Source organism: Balaenoptera musculus, chromosome 6 (assembly GCF_009873245.2).
Source record: "Balaenoptera musculus isolate JJ_BM4_2016_0621 chromosome 6, mBalMus1.pri.v3, whole genome shotgun sequence".
Classification (NCBI taxonomy): domain Eukaryota; kingdom Metazoa; phylum Chordata; class Mammalia; order Artiodactyla; family Balaenopteridae; genus Balaenoptera; species Balaenoptera musculus.
In genome coordinates this window covers 88,831,042-88,846,331 of record NC_045790.1, presented here as the reverse complement: position 1 = coordinate 88,846,331, position 15,290 = coordinate 88,831,042, and the positions used below count along the sequence as shown (strand labels likewise).

The 15,290-nt window shown below is 40.4% G+C and overlaps 1 protein-coding gene and 1 pseudogene across 7 annotated transcripts in view; both read right to left on the bottom strand.

Annotated features, from left to right (window-relative positions):
• SLC44A1 (solute carrier family 44 member 1) overlaps positions 1 to 15,290 on the bottom strand; it is a 214,471-nt gene that overhangs the window by 155,192 nt on the left and 43,989 nt on the right. For all 7 annotated transcript variants that reach the window (XR_005020315.1, XM_036855427.1, XM_036855425.1 and 4 more), the window contains exon 2: positions 9,769 to 9,858. Coding sequence is in view for 6 of the 7 variants with exons in the window: in XM_036855427.1 (XP_036711322.1) it covers positions 9,769 to 9,858 (90 nt within the window). In the remaining variant the exon portion in view is untranslated. The remainder of the gene's footprint in view (positions 1 to 9,768; positions 9,859 to 15,290) is intronic.
• On the bottom strand, positions 811 to 5,325 carry LOC118896910 (annotated as a pseudogene).

Sequence of the window (15,290 nt, the reverse complement as noted above, 5' to 3'; positions counted from 1 at the left end):
TTCTACTCAGGTGACCTTGGACAAACTTGCTTAATTCTCCATGCCTCATTTTACCCATCTCTAAGTTGGGGCTAAAACCACTTACCACTAAGGCTGCTGTGACAATTATCTAAAATAATAATGTAAAATGTCTGTCTCAGTACATGTTAGTACCCTTCTGCCTCAAAGCACAGCTAACTGCTAGCACTGGAGTTAGGCATAGGCTGGTCAGTATTCACTCATTCACCCTCACCCTGGTTTCCCTCTCCCTCTCTCCTGACTCCTCCAAGGAGACTGCAGGGCAATTAGTCCCACATCAGAACTTCAAGCCAATACTAAGACATGAGAAAAATATGTATAATCCCCAACATACATATACATGTGCAAATCAGCATGCCATTTTAAAAAATTTAAGACCTTTATTAACAGGTGCTTGCAGTTTGTTGGCTTTTTTGAAAAAATCAAGATGTAAACTTTTATTACAAATTAAAAATGAGGTTCTTAAAAATCTCAACTTGACCAGATATGAAACAATTTAAAAGCCTTTAAAGGTGTATTGAGAAAAACCAAGCTTTAAAAAAAAAAACAAAACACGTTTGTCATTACCAAAAAGATACGTCTTTAGGTAAAAATAATAAAAACCCCATGCTGCATAGATAATGCAGATAGCTCTAGTTATCTGGTCAGCAGGCAAAAAGCAAGCACTTAAGGTCTTCAGCTCCAATCTTTCGTTCAGTAAGCAATGAAGTTCATTGCTTACTGCTGGAATTTCGTATTCATGTCTTGTTGGATGACTAAACCGGATGATGGTAGAGATGGTAAACCGGGTGTTTACTCAGCCCCGCCCTGCTCAGCCTCGGGAGCAGACAAGAGGACGAATTCTCAGCTGGTGGATCATCGGCTGCATTTGTCTCTTCGCCACCTTGTGGTTTAGGGTTTTCTGGGCGTCTGCGTCGGTAATTGAAGTTGCGGCGGTACCTACGTTGAGGTGGCTGCTGACCTTGGGTCTCATCTCCTTGATTTTCCTTATCTTCTTCATTGCCGTCCTCTCCGGGCTGTCTCTGGCGAGGAGGGCCCCTGCGGAATCGTGGTCTACAACCCTGATACATATTCTGTCTCACTGGTCTACCTTGTTCTCCTGCGCCCCGGTTGTCAGCACCCTCCATCACTTCTCTCTGCACGGGAGGGTTGGAACGCTGTGCTCGACGCCCATAGGCTCTCCGCACGCAGTAAGGTGGGCGCCTTCGCCTGCAGTAGGGCCGCCGCTGTCGGGCCTGGCCTTCGGGGGCACTCTCGGATCCCTCCGTCTTTTCCCTGCTCTCACTAGTTTGGTATTTCTGCTGGTAATTGCGGGGAGGACCCCTGCGACGTGGAGAGCGTCTATAATGGTTATGGTCTGCGGCATATTTACTGCCTTGCGCTGGAACTCCACCAGCGCCTGTAACATTTGCTGCCTCCGCGTCCTCGTCTCCTTCAACGACATCAAACTCCACCGTCTCTCCATCTCCTACGCTGCGAAGGTACTTCCTGGGGTTCTCCTTCTTTACGGCAGTCTGGTGTACAAATACATCTTCCTTGGTGTCATGCCCGTTGATTAAGCCCTACCCGTTTCTTACACTGAACCATTTTACTGTTCCCAGAACCTTCGCTGCGATGAGCTTCTCGTCCCCGCCGGCAGGCGCTGCCGATGTGAGGCCGCCCGGGCCGCCGCGCCCTGCGCCGCCGCTGCCCGTCGTGCAGGGCGTGGTGTCGGCAGCGGGTCTCGGCCTCGCTGCTCCTGGTTGCGGCGACGGTGACTGGGGCCCCCTGCGGCAGCTGCGGCTCCTCCCGGGCTGTGATGGTAACTAGGCCGGTGGCAGCGGTGGCGCTCCTCGGGGCTCTGTGGGGTCCGCTCTCCCAGCATGCCATTTTAAGCATATCCTTGAACTTCACATTAGGAAGCCCTACACTAAACAAAACTGGAGGTGGAGGTAAATATTGGAGGTTTCACGGCTAACTTTTCCAATACAGTTCTTTAACAAGAAGGATCACAGAGTAATAGAAAGGGAATCAGAAAGTTCTGGATTCAAACCCTCATTCTACCACTTACTACCTGTATAACTTTGATCCAGTTACCTACTTAGGTGTTTCCTCCTCATCTCTGACACAAAGTAATATCAACTGTTTCACAGCCTAATGATGAGGACTAACTGACATAATGCATCTCTGACTTCTAACTGGTCTGGTACATGGCAGGTGGTCAATATATGGTGCCTGTTAGTGAGATAGTCAGACTAAAGAGGTTGACAACAGTAACTGGGGACAAACCAAAAACCCCTTCAGTTCTCTATTTTAGACAAGACTTTCTAAGGGGTCAGGGGAAGTGAGAAATATTGTCAGTCATTTTGTTATGACACAGAAACATTCAGACCACAATTACAATCTTCTTTCACTACTAGCCTAAAATAGGAAAGCCCTTGCATAATTAAAAGGTTATGTTCTTCTTTCACTTTTTATAGAAATTTTCTTCTTATGTTTGATAAGTACTTTGTGTTACAGATTGCCTTAAATGGTTTCTGATTTCCCTTTATGACTATTTTTAACAATACTGTTGGACATGTGGTTTTTGTGCATGTGTGTGTATTTGTGTTGTTTTTTTTAAAAAATCATAAGCCACCTCATATCCCTCTGGGATGTAGGCAGATATAAATTATAAATGTTACATATATATGGTAAAATGGGACACTGACATATTTTCACATAGGCCATTTAAACTTCTTAGTAGCTTCCCAAAGCATTAGAGTGGAGAGGGTGAAAAGCTGCAGGGGAGAAGGAAGGAGAATAGGAAGCTAATAAGATAGAAAGAAACCAAGACTGTTATTCCAGAGACTTCCCATATGGTACAAGTAGTGACAATGGAGAACTAGGCCAAATATAATTAAAAAGACAATCTCCTTTTTAAAAAAATGTGAAATCCAAATGCAGGAAGCAATACAGGTTCAAATGAGAAAAAATGTGGTACATGAAATTAAAATAGGCTGAGAGAAATTTTACAGAATGCACTCAATAATTTAATGGCTCCATGAGGTGGATGGGGGCCGTACTCAACAGAAGGAAATCACATTAACGAAGCAAATGATAAGGGGGATGAGGAAAGCTTTTATACACCTATAGTAGGGAGCAATCACTAGAGAGAAAGTAAGCCTATTAGTAAGGAAGAGAATCATGGCTAAAATCTTAAAATGACTAAGCTATTGAAGTGCTTTCAGAACTGCTATTTGAAGAGAGAGAGAAGGAGCAGACAAATCTAATAACAAACAGGAGGTGACTCAAATCAGATAAAGGGATACAGGGATGGTAGATCACAGGCAAGATCTGGCAACTAATAAGTACCTATTGCCTACGTCAGAGAAAGAAAATTTGCTAATTAATGAACTGTGCTCATTTCCCCTTCACATCACAAGGTTTTGGCTTAGTTTCATTCACTATCAGTCAAAAGAAGGGACATATTTTATTTCACAAGCATGTTTGAATTTCACACGTGGAGCATTTACCGTGGCACTGAGCAAGGCAGAGGCCTTAGTTTCTCTCTGAAGAAAAAAAAAAAGTCAACAAAACATGCATGAGGGGTGGGGATGGAGTATGAATATGGCATTATGCTTCAACATAAAAAGATGGGGGGAAAAGACTTAGGCTTACAGCCTTCTCCCGGGGATTAATGAAAATATATCCAGGCTTTTTTCTCAAAGACTTCCTCTCTTATCTCAATCAACACTTGGAGTCAGTCTGCTAATAACTAATTTGTCAGACTTCAGAGTAACACTTGGCTTCTCTTCCTCCTGTTCTGAGAACCCTGAGACAAGGGGGCTATTAGGACCCAGCAGATGGGATAGAATTAGAATGTCTGATGCAGAACTAATACTTACGCAAGCAAATTTCAAAAACAAAGTTAAAAGCTTTGCCAATCTGCCAGATTTCTGGATTTCTTTAAAGTTTAATAGGATACATTACTCTAAGAAAGAGGAAAGAGGAAAAAAACAAGAATGGTTTGAAGTCTAGGAAATATCCACTCAATAAGCATTTATTGAGCACATAAAAACGCAAGATGCCATGCAAGGTACAAAGGGTTATAATACGTAAAGTTCACCCTGAAAGAACGGAAGTGTTCTCAAAAGAAAAAAATAATGGGGCATGAGGGAGCAAAATCAGAGAGGTTCAGTTTCATGGGCAGCTCGAGCAATGAAAAAGAAAACACAGACAAAGAATATGTACTGAGGGCTTCCCTGGTGGCGCGGTCGTTGGGAGTCTGCCTGCCAATGCAGGGGACACGGGTTCGAGCCCTGGTCTGGGAGGATCCCACATGCCGCGGAGCAACTAGGCCCGTGAGCCACAACTGCTGAGCCTGCGCGTCTGGAGCCTGTGCTCCGCAACAAGAGAGGCCGCGATGGTGAGAGGCCCGCGCACCGCGATGAGGAGTGGTCCCCACTTGCCGCGGCTAGAGAGAGCCCTCTCGCGGAAGCTGGGATCCAACACAGCCATAAATAAATAAATAAAAAATAAAAATAAAGGAATTCCTTTAAAAAAAAAAAAAGAAAGAAAAGAATATGTACTGAGAATTGAACCCAGCTCTTTTGCAAATACTCATGATCCCAGACTAGTCACTTTAAATTCTCTGAGCCTCAGTCTCCTTACCTGTCACTAAGAATGGACTAGATTAATCTCAAAAGCCCTTTCCACTTCCAAAATGTTATGATTCTAAGGGAAAGTACATACAGAGCAAATTTTTTCAAGGTATACTTCCAGGGAGAAGTATAGGCCCTTTTGATCCACTATAATGACTGAGTGGGGAAGGGGCAGGAGGGGATGTAGATTAAAAGTAAATGGATTTAACTGAGCTGTACATTTAAAAATAGTTAAAATAATAAATTTTAAGTTATGTATATTTTACCACAATGATAAAAAAAAAAAAGAAAAACCAAAAGATTTAACAGAAAGTAGGTAGTCATTTGGATCAGGTGACCTTAAGGTAATTTTTGGCATGCTGTTCTTCCTATTCTATCATCCTGCCACAGCACAGCCCATCACACAGGTGATGAAACACTGCAGTGAGTCTTTGAGTCTTTCACTTTGTGCTGCATACTCCACAATAGTTAATGAGGTAGAAACACTGTGCGCTAAGAACTAGACTAAGGCTATAAAATAGAAAAGGTCCTTGAAAGCAGTCTGCAGGGACGACCTATGCAGACCTATAAGGGCTCCTAAATCCAGCCCTAGTCCAGATCATTCTCCAAAATTCCAGCTCTGTGTTTCCAACTGCTTATCCCTACCCACACACTGTACATGTCCACAACTCACCTCCTTCCACATTTCCCCAAACCACTTCCCCTTCCTGCATACACCCTATCTCCATTAGCAGCACCATTCCTGACTAGACTGCACAGCTAGGATATGGAGTGAGAAGACTCTAGCGTCCTAACTCTGTACTAGAGGAAGCAGGAATGCTAAACTCTTTGCTCAGAGTCTGAAATATTGACTAGACCACATTTTTTTTTTTTTAAACTTTGGGTTTATTTATTTATTTATTTATGGCTGTGTTGGGTCTTCGTTTCTATGCGAGGGCTTTCTTTAGCTGCGGCAAGCGGAGGCCACTCTTCATCGCGGCGCGCGGGCCTCTCACTGTCGCGGCCTTTCTTGTTGCGGAGCACAGGCTCCAGACGCGCAGGTTCAGTAGTTGTGGCTCACGGGCCCAGTTGCTCCGCGGCATGTGGGATCTTCCCGGACCAGGGCTCGAACCCGTGTCCCCTGCATTGGCAGGCAGATTCTCAACCACTGCGCCACCAGGGAAGCCCTTGACTAGACCACATTTAACTGGCAGGTGAGGTTACTGTGTCCTACAGGTCCATGTTCTTAACAGCAACTTCTTTTGTTGTTCCCAATTCCGGGCAACAAAGAAGGGACTGACTATCTCTTGATGCCTTGCCTTCTTCCTCTTCTCCCCTGGGTTCAATGCTGCCGCCACTGTATAATCTTAGACAAGTTATTCAACGTATCTCTGTGCCTCCTTATCTGTAAAGTGGGAATGATGATAACAATAGTATCTACTTCACTGAGCGGTTGTGAAAATTAAATCTGTATCGAGTGCAGAGAACAGTACCTAGTCCATAAGTAAGCAGCAATAATGATCAGGGGTAAGTTGGAGGAGGTATCTGTGTCTTCTATTTTCCAAGGTACGTACTCCTGTTAGGACCATCCAGACTCCTCTTTTTCCTGACTTTTGAGGTAAGATGATCTGGGCAGATGTGGTCCAGGTGGATCTCTTTTCTTTCCTCTTCTCACATATACCTCTACTTGGGACAGAATGAAGTCAGACTATCCAAGGTGGGAAGAACCTTGAGTCCATGTGGGCCAAGCTTCATTCCACTGGTCATGTTTACCAAGGAATTCTTTACTGGGCATAATCAAGTGACTGCTTGGCTACTAACAAAGTAGTACTTTGTTTATCCATCCCACTCTTATTCCTTCATGTGCACAGAAACTGTGGTTTGGAACCTACAAGGAGCTGGAGTAGGATTTGAGCTGAAAAAGCTTACCCGGAACCCATTAACACAAGAATCTCTCAGTCATCCTTTATCTGTTTCCCACTTGCCCGCAACACTGGTGACACTAAATATTATTGATCCCACTCCTTCAATCTCTCTCCTCTCCTTTACTATTTCCTTATTTCAGGTTTTTCACCTCTTATCTAGACTCATCTGAACTGTTGCATCAGCCTCTGAACCGGTGGCCTGAAATCTCTTCCCTCTTTACAATGACTTAACATTTATTTTGGCTACCAGGGCCATGTTTCTAAACCCAGCCATATCATTTCTTGCTTAAAACTCTTCAGTAGTTTATCAGTGCCTACAACAGTGTGTCTCAACACTGGTTGAACATTAGAATCACAGAGATTAAATCAGATTCACTGGGGTGGGGCCCAGGAATGAGTATTTTTATTCTAATACCAGCTAATTCCAATATGCAGCTAGTGTTAAGAACCACTTGTTTACTATCTTAATGGAAAATAGAAATTTAGAAGTACAATGCTACATGCAATTTTTTAGAACAGGGTAAGCATATGTCCAAAAATTTCAAAATATTGAATAAGTTCAAATCTGGAAGATGATAGCTCTCACAAAGGCTGATAGCAATTTACTTTGAAAAATATCCTAAGTTCTAGACAATTCAAGCATGGAAAAACCTTAAAAGTAAGGGAAGAAATAAAAGAGAAGTACAAGTATTTATGACGAGATGAACGTGTAAATAAAAAGATTTAATGGTGAAGATGAGTGAAAGATGAAAAGATCTTAAAATATTTCAGAACTACAGAAGAGGTACCAAGGAGTGAGCAAAGAACTGCAAGTAAGGGCAGTGAGTAAAGATATGGTTTGAGTAATGGGCTGCAAAGATTGACTATAAAAGCAGAAGCAACTGGGCCACTAGGTGAAAAGAATATAGGCAGAAAGTTCTGGTTTCTATTCTATTTTTGCCTTTCATGGGCAGCAGTATATTCTTAGATAAGCTAATACTTAATCTCACTACACTTTGCCTGTAAACTGGGGATAAAACCCATTTCATAGCGTAACTGGGAGAATTTAATGAGATAAATACATATATGAAAGCATCAAGCCCATGATAATCCTCAAAAAATATTTGTTGAATGTTTCTCTTAAAGGTGCTATAGAATGAAATCCAAAGGCAAAAACAAATACAACTTTTAAAAAACATACAAAACGCATACTCAGAAGACCAAAAAAAAACTTTGGTCTATTGTTGTGCCAGTAAGGTGTGCAACAGAACTTTGAGATTTCTCCAGTTTCTACATGGAAAAATTTTATGTTAGCTCAGCTCCAAGATGGTAATCCATAAAAAGAATCATTCCAAAACAAATAATGCTATGCCTGCATTTAAAAGTACACACAGTGGGTCTTAATTACCATCACACTGAAATTAGCATTATATTAATTACCATTGCATTACAACGTTTCAGTAAATAATAGCTCCTTGCTCTCTGGTCACTCCCAAATCAGCCTATTAACATTAATGATTGCACTTTCCTGAGCTATTTTAGCACAGAAAATCAGAAGCACCTCGGGTGGCAGGTACATATTTTTATAAACATAATTTTGAAAGGTCAGCTGCTATTTGTCCCAGGGTGAAATTTGGGGGTGGGGAGTGGTTGTGGACTAGTTCTGTTAGCAAAGAATGTTCTCCACACTCCGATGCTGCATTTCAGTTGCCACTCCATTAAACTAAGTAGACTCTTGAACAACATCTTACAAGTCCTAAGTTAGGAAATGGGTATTTTGATGTTTTCTAAATATCCTAGATTTGATGAAACTGAGCTGTCTATTATCTTTAAAACTAACACTCTTTATTTTACTGGATAAATTATATCTCATCAGAGTTCACTGCTTTCTTTTCCTTGATTCAGGAGCTGGACTGGTGCCTACACTTATGCCCATTAGCCATGAATAGGGTTGTTCTGTGTTTCTCAAGTGACATTTTCGAGGTGGGCAGCCGCAGAGAGACAGAATAAGATTACCTAAAAAGTAGTAATAAATAAAAAATAACATGATTCCTAAACAAAAAAAAGGTATGGGAAAAAGGAGGTTAAATACACTCACACTTGAGTGAAAAAAAAGGGTACCTGAGGTAGCATAATTTTGTTTCCAGCTGCAAAGACTAAGGAAAGAGAGAACAATACTGTCTGCGTGATCCCCTGATCCCCTCGAGGGAGAGGAAACTAAGTGGCAGAAAAGAGCACTGGCCTGGAAGGTAAAGAGTCCTGGGGCTCTGTTCCCAACTCTGCCATTCACTAACAGTGTGGCCTTGGGATGGTCATTATCATCTCTGGGGTCTGATGTCCTTAACGTATAAAATGAGGGTGATGCACCAGCTGAGGATTTCTAAGTCCTTGCTAGCTCGAAATATCGGCTAGCTCTAAAACAGCTGCTTTCTACCTTTTTTCCAGCCCAGCACACTGGCAGTGGCACTAAAGCCCCTGAACCCTGTGTGGAAACTCCTGCAGGGTAGAGCGGGGATGCAATCTGAGTAAGCACAGCCCCAGCACCTTACACTCTGCTCCTCCATCCTCCATACCCATTGGAAAATCACCAGCTCCCGTGACCTCTGACTGAGAGATGCCACTTATTACAGTAGACACAGCAGGCAGCAGGAGCCTAGTATGGGTCGAAGGAGGAAGAAGCAGGGAGAAACCAGCCTCCTTCTAGGAAGAACTAAAAAATGTCAGAACTGGAAGCATTGTAGATATCATCTAGCAAAACCTCTAATTTTATAGAAAAGAACACCAAGTCCCAGAAAGGAAACTGAATGGCACAAAAATAACCATCAGGTTTGTGTGACTGGGTTGGATAAATACTCAGGACTCGACTCCATGACCATTGCTCTGCTCACCACCCCATCAAGATCATAGTTCACGGATATTTTGGTCAAATGACGTGGCTTTCTGAAATGGGCTAGTCAAAGAGATAGAGTTTCAATTATTCCTTAATTCTGATCACAGTTTTCATGCAAACCAAAAAAAAAAAAAAAAAGTCAAGGGGTACCAAATACCACTTAACTGTATGGGGAAAAATAATCTGCTTCAATGGTATCCTAGGATTTCCAGGTATAAGCAATTCAAGAGGGGTTATTTATTTATTTACAAATATAAATAAATAAATAATAAATAACAAGTTCCCTCTTTAAACTAACTCCCCATCATCCCCTCGGATCATGAGTTCAGGTTCTGAGGATCTGTGAGTTTCTTACCATCCCAATGCAGAACAGGATAAAAAGCAGCAGCCACGGTATGTCTGTGCAGCTACGGTCCTCCAGTGGCTTCCATTCTCGTTTGGAGCTCTAATTGAAAACACAAAGAGAGTGGTAAATGTGAATTTTAGTTAAAGTTAGGAAGGTGCAAACATGCCATCGATACCTAGATCCCTTCTTTTCCTGACAAATTCCTATTGAACCTTTGAGTTCAATAGGAACCTCAAATATGTGTCACCTTTCTGTGAAATTTACCCTAACACCCACCTCTCTTCCTGGCCAGGATTGATTCCAATGCTTTTTTGGTACCTCTATTAGAGCAGTTAGCATGCTGAATTATTATTGATTGAGCTGTGCCCCTAGCAGAGCATGAGCTTTGCAAGGGAAGAGACCACTTCTCATTTCCCAGTGTCTAACGTGATGCTTGAGGGTTCATGGTATATACTCAGTAAGGCCTTTTTTAAATTAATAAACAGACAAATTCTTCCAACATCAATCTTGGTGGTAGCTTTTTCTTTGTGTGTCCAGATGCTAGACTTAAAAATGTAGAACGTGCTTTCTACATGTTCTCATCTAGAAAGGAAGCTCATTAATTATGAATTCCTATTGGGGGGTAGACTCTTCTAAGTCTAATAAAATTCAGGAACAAAAAACTAAACTAAAACACTTTTACAGACAGATCTGGGCAACTCCTAAACCACCATCCACAGATTTTCATTCTGTTTTTAGAAAGTGTAAAGAGCTTTTAGATCAAACACAAAGATTCCCTAACTAAAAAACTAAAGGCATTCTAAAAAGTTAACTTGCAAAGTATTGATTGGAATTGAGTGCATTTTTTTTTCATACAGCGATAGTCTGAGGTTCTCAAATCAGCTCACAAATTCCCTTTAACCTGAATGTAACTGAAATAACACTCTTGAGCTTTCTAATGAACAAAAATCCCTGAGTCTCACACCCTTTCCTGGAAACAGTAAGCAGAGAAGGGAGAGAGAAGGTAGCCTTGGGAAACTTGTGGGAAAAGTTCCTGCAGAAAGAAGGCCGGGGCCTCCAGTGGCTTCCATGACAAGATCCAGGAAGCTATCCGGAGAAGGCTTGTCAGTAGGAAAGGACACCCGCACAAGGTGTGATAAGGAGATAAGAGAGCCCTCTAGTATAATTAGTACGTAGAGTTCAAGAGTGGGGACCCAGTTCTTAATCAGGTTTGCTTAGCTTTCTCTCCTTCTAAAACAGTTTTTAACTTTGACAACCTGATGAAAGCTACAGATTCTTTTCTTAGGAGATAAGCATACAGTTGCATAATTTTCTTAAAAGTTTAGGGAATTCAGACCCCAGGTTATGAAACTCAACTTTAAAATACCTGCCTATGGGGGGCTTCCCTGGTGGCGCAGTGGTTGAGAATCTGACTGCCAATGCAGGGGACATGGGTTCGAGCCCTGGTCTGGGAAGATCCCACATGCCGCGGAGCAACTAAGCCCGTGAGCCACAACTACTGAGCCTGCGCATCTGGAGCCTGTGCTCCGCAACAAGAGAGGCCGCGATAGTGAGAGGCCCGTGCACTGCGATGAAGAGTGGCCCCCGCTTGTCGCAACTAGAGAAAGCCTTCGCGCAGAAACGAAGACCCAACACAGCCAAAAATAATAAATAAATAAATTAAATTAAATTAAAAAACAAACAAAAAAAAAAATAAAAAAAAATAAAATAAAATACCTGCCTATGGACACTGAGGGCAAAGCATTGGAGCTACAACCACTCCTTCCTGACCCCTAAATGCTAACCAGACAAATGCCTTTCCCTTCTTTAGTGTCTTATACACTGTTAGTTTTTCACAAACAACAACAGAAACCACCACCCTTGATAGCTTGTTCCCAGACACCCACACAAGAAAACAAAAGAGCACTAGTTAGTCATGGAAAAAACCTCACCCCAAGACTCTAACTAGCATTAAAAACCAAGAGTGAGTAGGCAGTGTTTTCCAGAGGAATATAACACTATGGCAAATGGATGAAGGACTCTGTCCTCTCCTTGGCTCTGTCATTAGTTAGCTACATGACTTTAGATAAAACACTTCATCTCCCTGGGTGGCAGGAAGAAGTGAGATTAAATCTCTTCGGTTCCTTCCAACTCTAAAAATCTATGGTCAGGAATGCAGTTTTGTGAAAATTTGTGCAATGACCAAAAAACTGAAAAATAATTTGACATTATTCCCTGTGTTATTCAAATAAGAATGCATGCATTGTGGTCTGTGTTTTGGAAGACAGTTGTTCATAGTATGAATAAAGAATGTTTCTTTGTATGAAATAATTTCAAGCTTGCATAATACCCATTATAGTAAAATTACTTACAAACACAGAATTTGGACACATCTTTGAAATTCATTACATTCACTCTAAGGTGATTTCCAGAGCAATGGCTACTTTGAAATACTATATTTGTTTATCTTAATGAACAGTATGTATTAGGGGAAGGCGGGGCGGGGGGACGAGTCTCAGACTGATTGAGCATTTTCTTTATCCACAACTATTTTCTTCGTATTTTTACTTCAGACCAACATTCAGCTTTTAATGCTTAAATTTTTACCTATAACATAAAGAAGGTAGAATTTCATTTTGACCAGAAAAACACAAAGATTCAATATCTCAACAGTCAACTTACTGTGGGCCACTTCTGGGCCAAATACATAGAAAACCTTTCACTGGGGATGAGAAGTGGAGAAGTGGAGAAGGGGTAGGGGTTACATATAAAAAATAGTCACAGAGTACAACACGGAGTAGAAGAATATAAAAAAAGGAGGTAGTCACCTCACTCAGATAAAGAAAGACTTCTCCAGGAGGGGCAGCTTACCTCATAAGCTATTCTGAGGATTAAATGTGAGCATCTGTCACACAGTAAGCACTAATTCTTGGTTATAAATCTTATTTATCAATACTCACTTTTCAGTTAACCTTCTCGCTATTGTAAAAATATCCCTTTAACAGGTGGACCTTTCCACTAAAAGGACAGAAAGAATATTAAATTCACCTTTTCCCCTTCTATTACTAAAATGTTGACTTAATGGTGGCATCTTTCATTTTAGCTACTGTTTTTAATGCTTTCAGTTATTGATTACTATTAACTAGGCACTATACCCAAAGCTTTATACACATTACCTTCAAAATAGCTCTCTGATGTATGTATCATCCCTATTTCACAGCTAAGGAAACTCAGGCTCAAAAGTTAAGTAATCAGACCAAGGTTTCACAACTGTGCAACCAGGATTTGAACCCACGTCTGTGGCCACAAAACCAAATCTGATGAGAATATCATTCATTTTGCACTAGTCAGTAAAGAGCAAAAAAACCTCCATTAGTTTTTCCTCACACTGCAAAATTTGGGAGCCAACCCAATAATTTAAAATCCTATAGGCACAGAGAAAAAGAGAGATGTTTTATGAGCCATGAAATTTTTCAAGCGAGTCAGGAAACCCAACAGTTGAAAGAATTTAATGATTCTTTAACAGACTTAACCAAGTGGTAACTGGATTTAATGCTGCCTGTTTCTTCCAGTTAAAATCCACATAGACCTAGCAAAAGTAAAATGTTTTGCAGAAGCACTTTTTAAATGTGATTTTTATCCCTTTCTCAAATTCTACATGAGGTTAATAAAGGCTGTCAATCAATGTTAGGTTCCTTTCCATTCACAGAATCTTACAATTTAGGAACTAAATAGGACCAAAGTAATCATACAGTCTAAGCCTTTAAATGACCTAGGGAAAGGAAAGGAAGGGACTTGCCTGACTTGCCCAAGATCAATTGTTTTGATCTTCAAAACAATTCTGTTAGTTGTTATTATATATTCCCAGTTTTTCTGCTCTGTAAAAGAGAAAACCAAGGTTCAAAGAAAATAAGTGGAAAATTCAGTACTGAAACCTGAGTCCTCAAACTCTAGCAGAGAGATGGAAACTATAAGAGTTAAGAAAATGCTAAAAATAAAAAACCATGGTAACAGAGATGAAGAATGCCTTTGTCTGGCTCATCAGTAGACTAGACACTGCCAAGGAAAGAATCGATAAATTCAAGGATAGGTCAATAGAAATTACCCAAAGTGAAACACAAAGAAAAAGAGAATGAAAATTAAAAACCCAGAACAGAACATCCAAGAACTACAGGATAATAGCAAACGGTCTAACATATATGTAATTGGAATCCCAAAAGAAGATTAAAGGGAGCATAGGGAATGAATAAAGAAATAATGACTGAGAATTTTCCAAAAATAACAAAAGAAATCAAAGCACAGATCCAAGAAGCTAAGAGAATCCCAAGCAGGATAAATACAACACACACATGCCTGCATACACACACACAAACACATCCTACACAAACTATATTCAAAATGTTGAAAACCAAATATAAAGACATCATCTTGATGGCAGCAAGAGGGAGGAAAAGGCACACTATAAACAGAGAAGCAACAATTAAGCAAACTTCTTATCAGAAACTATGCAAAGCAAAAAACCATGGAATGACATGTTTAAATTACTGAAAGAATTAAAAAGAAAAACAAAAACATTAACTCAGAATTCTATACCCAGAGAAAATGTCTCTCAGAAATGAAGACTTTTTCAATGAAAACCTAAGAGAATTTATCAGCAGCAAACCTGAAGAACAAAAAATGTTAATGTTCTTCAGGCTGAAAGAATATGATACGAGACAAACTTGGATATACACAAAGAAATAAAGACTTGTAAAATGAAGTTTTGAAATTTTCCATAATAAAGTATTTTAAAAATAAGGGTGTGAATATATGTGTATAACAACGTTCACATTAGTCTTCTTGCACACTCTACAAGATTAATAACCTAGAAAGCAGAATTACAATTTTTAATGCTAGTATTAGACCATAAAAAATAAATCTAAGTCAGACCACAGCTGATGTATGCCTTATGTTTGTATTATATTCATATCCTTAAAGTGAGGGAGGAACAATATTTAACATCTTCACATTCCTTCCTACATTTTCTACATCATAGATTAAAAAAAAATTTTTTTTTCCATAGTATCTTACAGAAGTCATAGTACAGGCAACTATATATATCCTAGACTTCACATTCACTATGAACCCTAATAGCTAAAACCAAGGCCTTCTGGTGAATTTGATATGATAGGGGTGTGTATTTTTTTAGGAAATAAACCTATAAAAGGTTTTGTCTTAAATGTCCATGTTGTTCCTAATGAACACACAGTTGTTGAGTAACTGTTTTTTTAGATAATAGTCACACACAAAGATTTTGACAAGTGATATGTTACAATCAGTTAGTCAAATCAGGCATCACTGGAGGGCATCAGCAGTAATAGGGCTGGCAGGGTGGGCCAAGCCAGGGAACAAATCAGGTAGGAAAAGTTCTGGCAGATGTGAATATAGTTCACAGAAGTAGGCAGGGCTGGTTGGATCAGGAAGATATAAAAGGATCAGAGAGGCAACAGCAACAATCTGGAGTTAAGACAAAAAGAGTCAGCTAGGTCTCAAATATGGAAACAAGTAGGGTC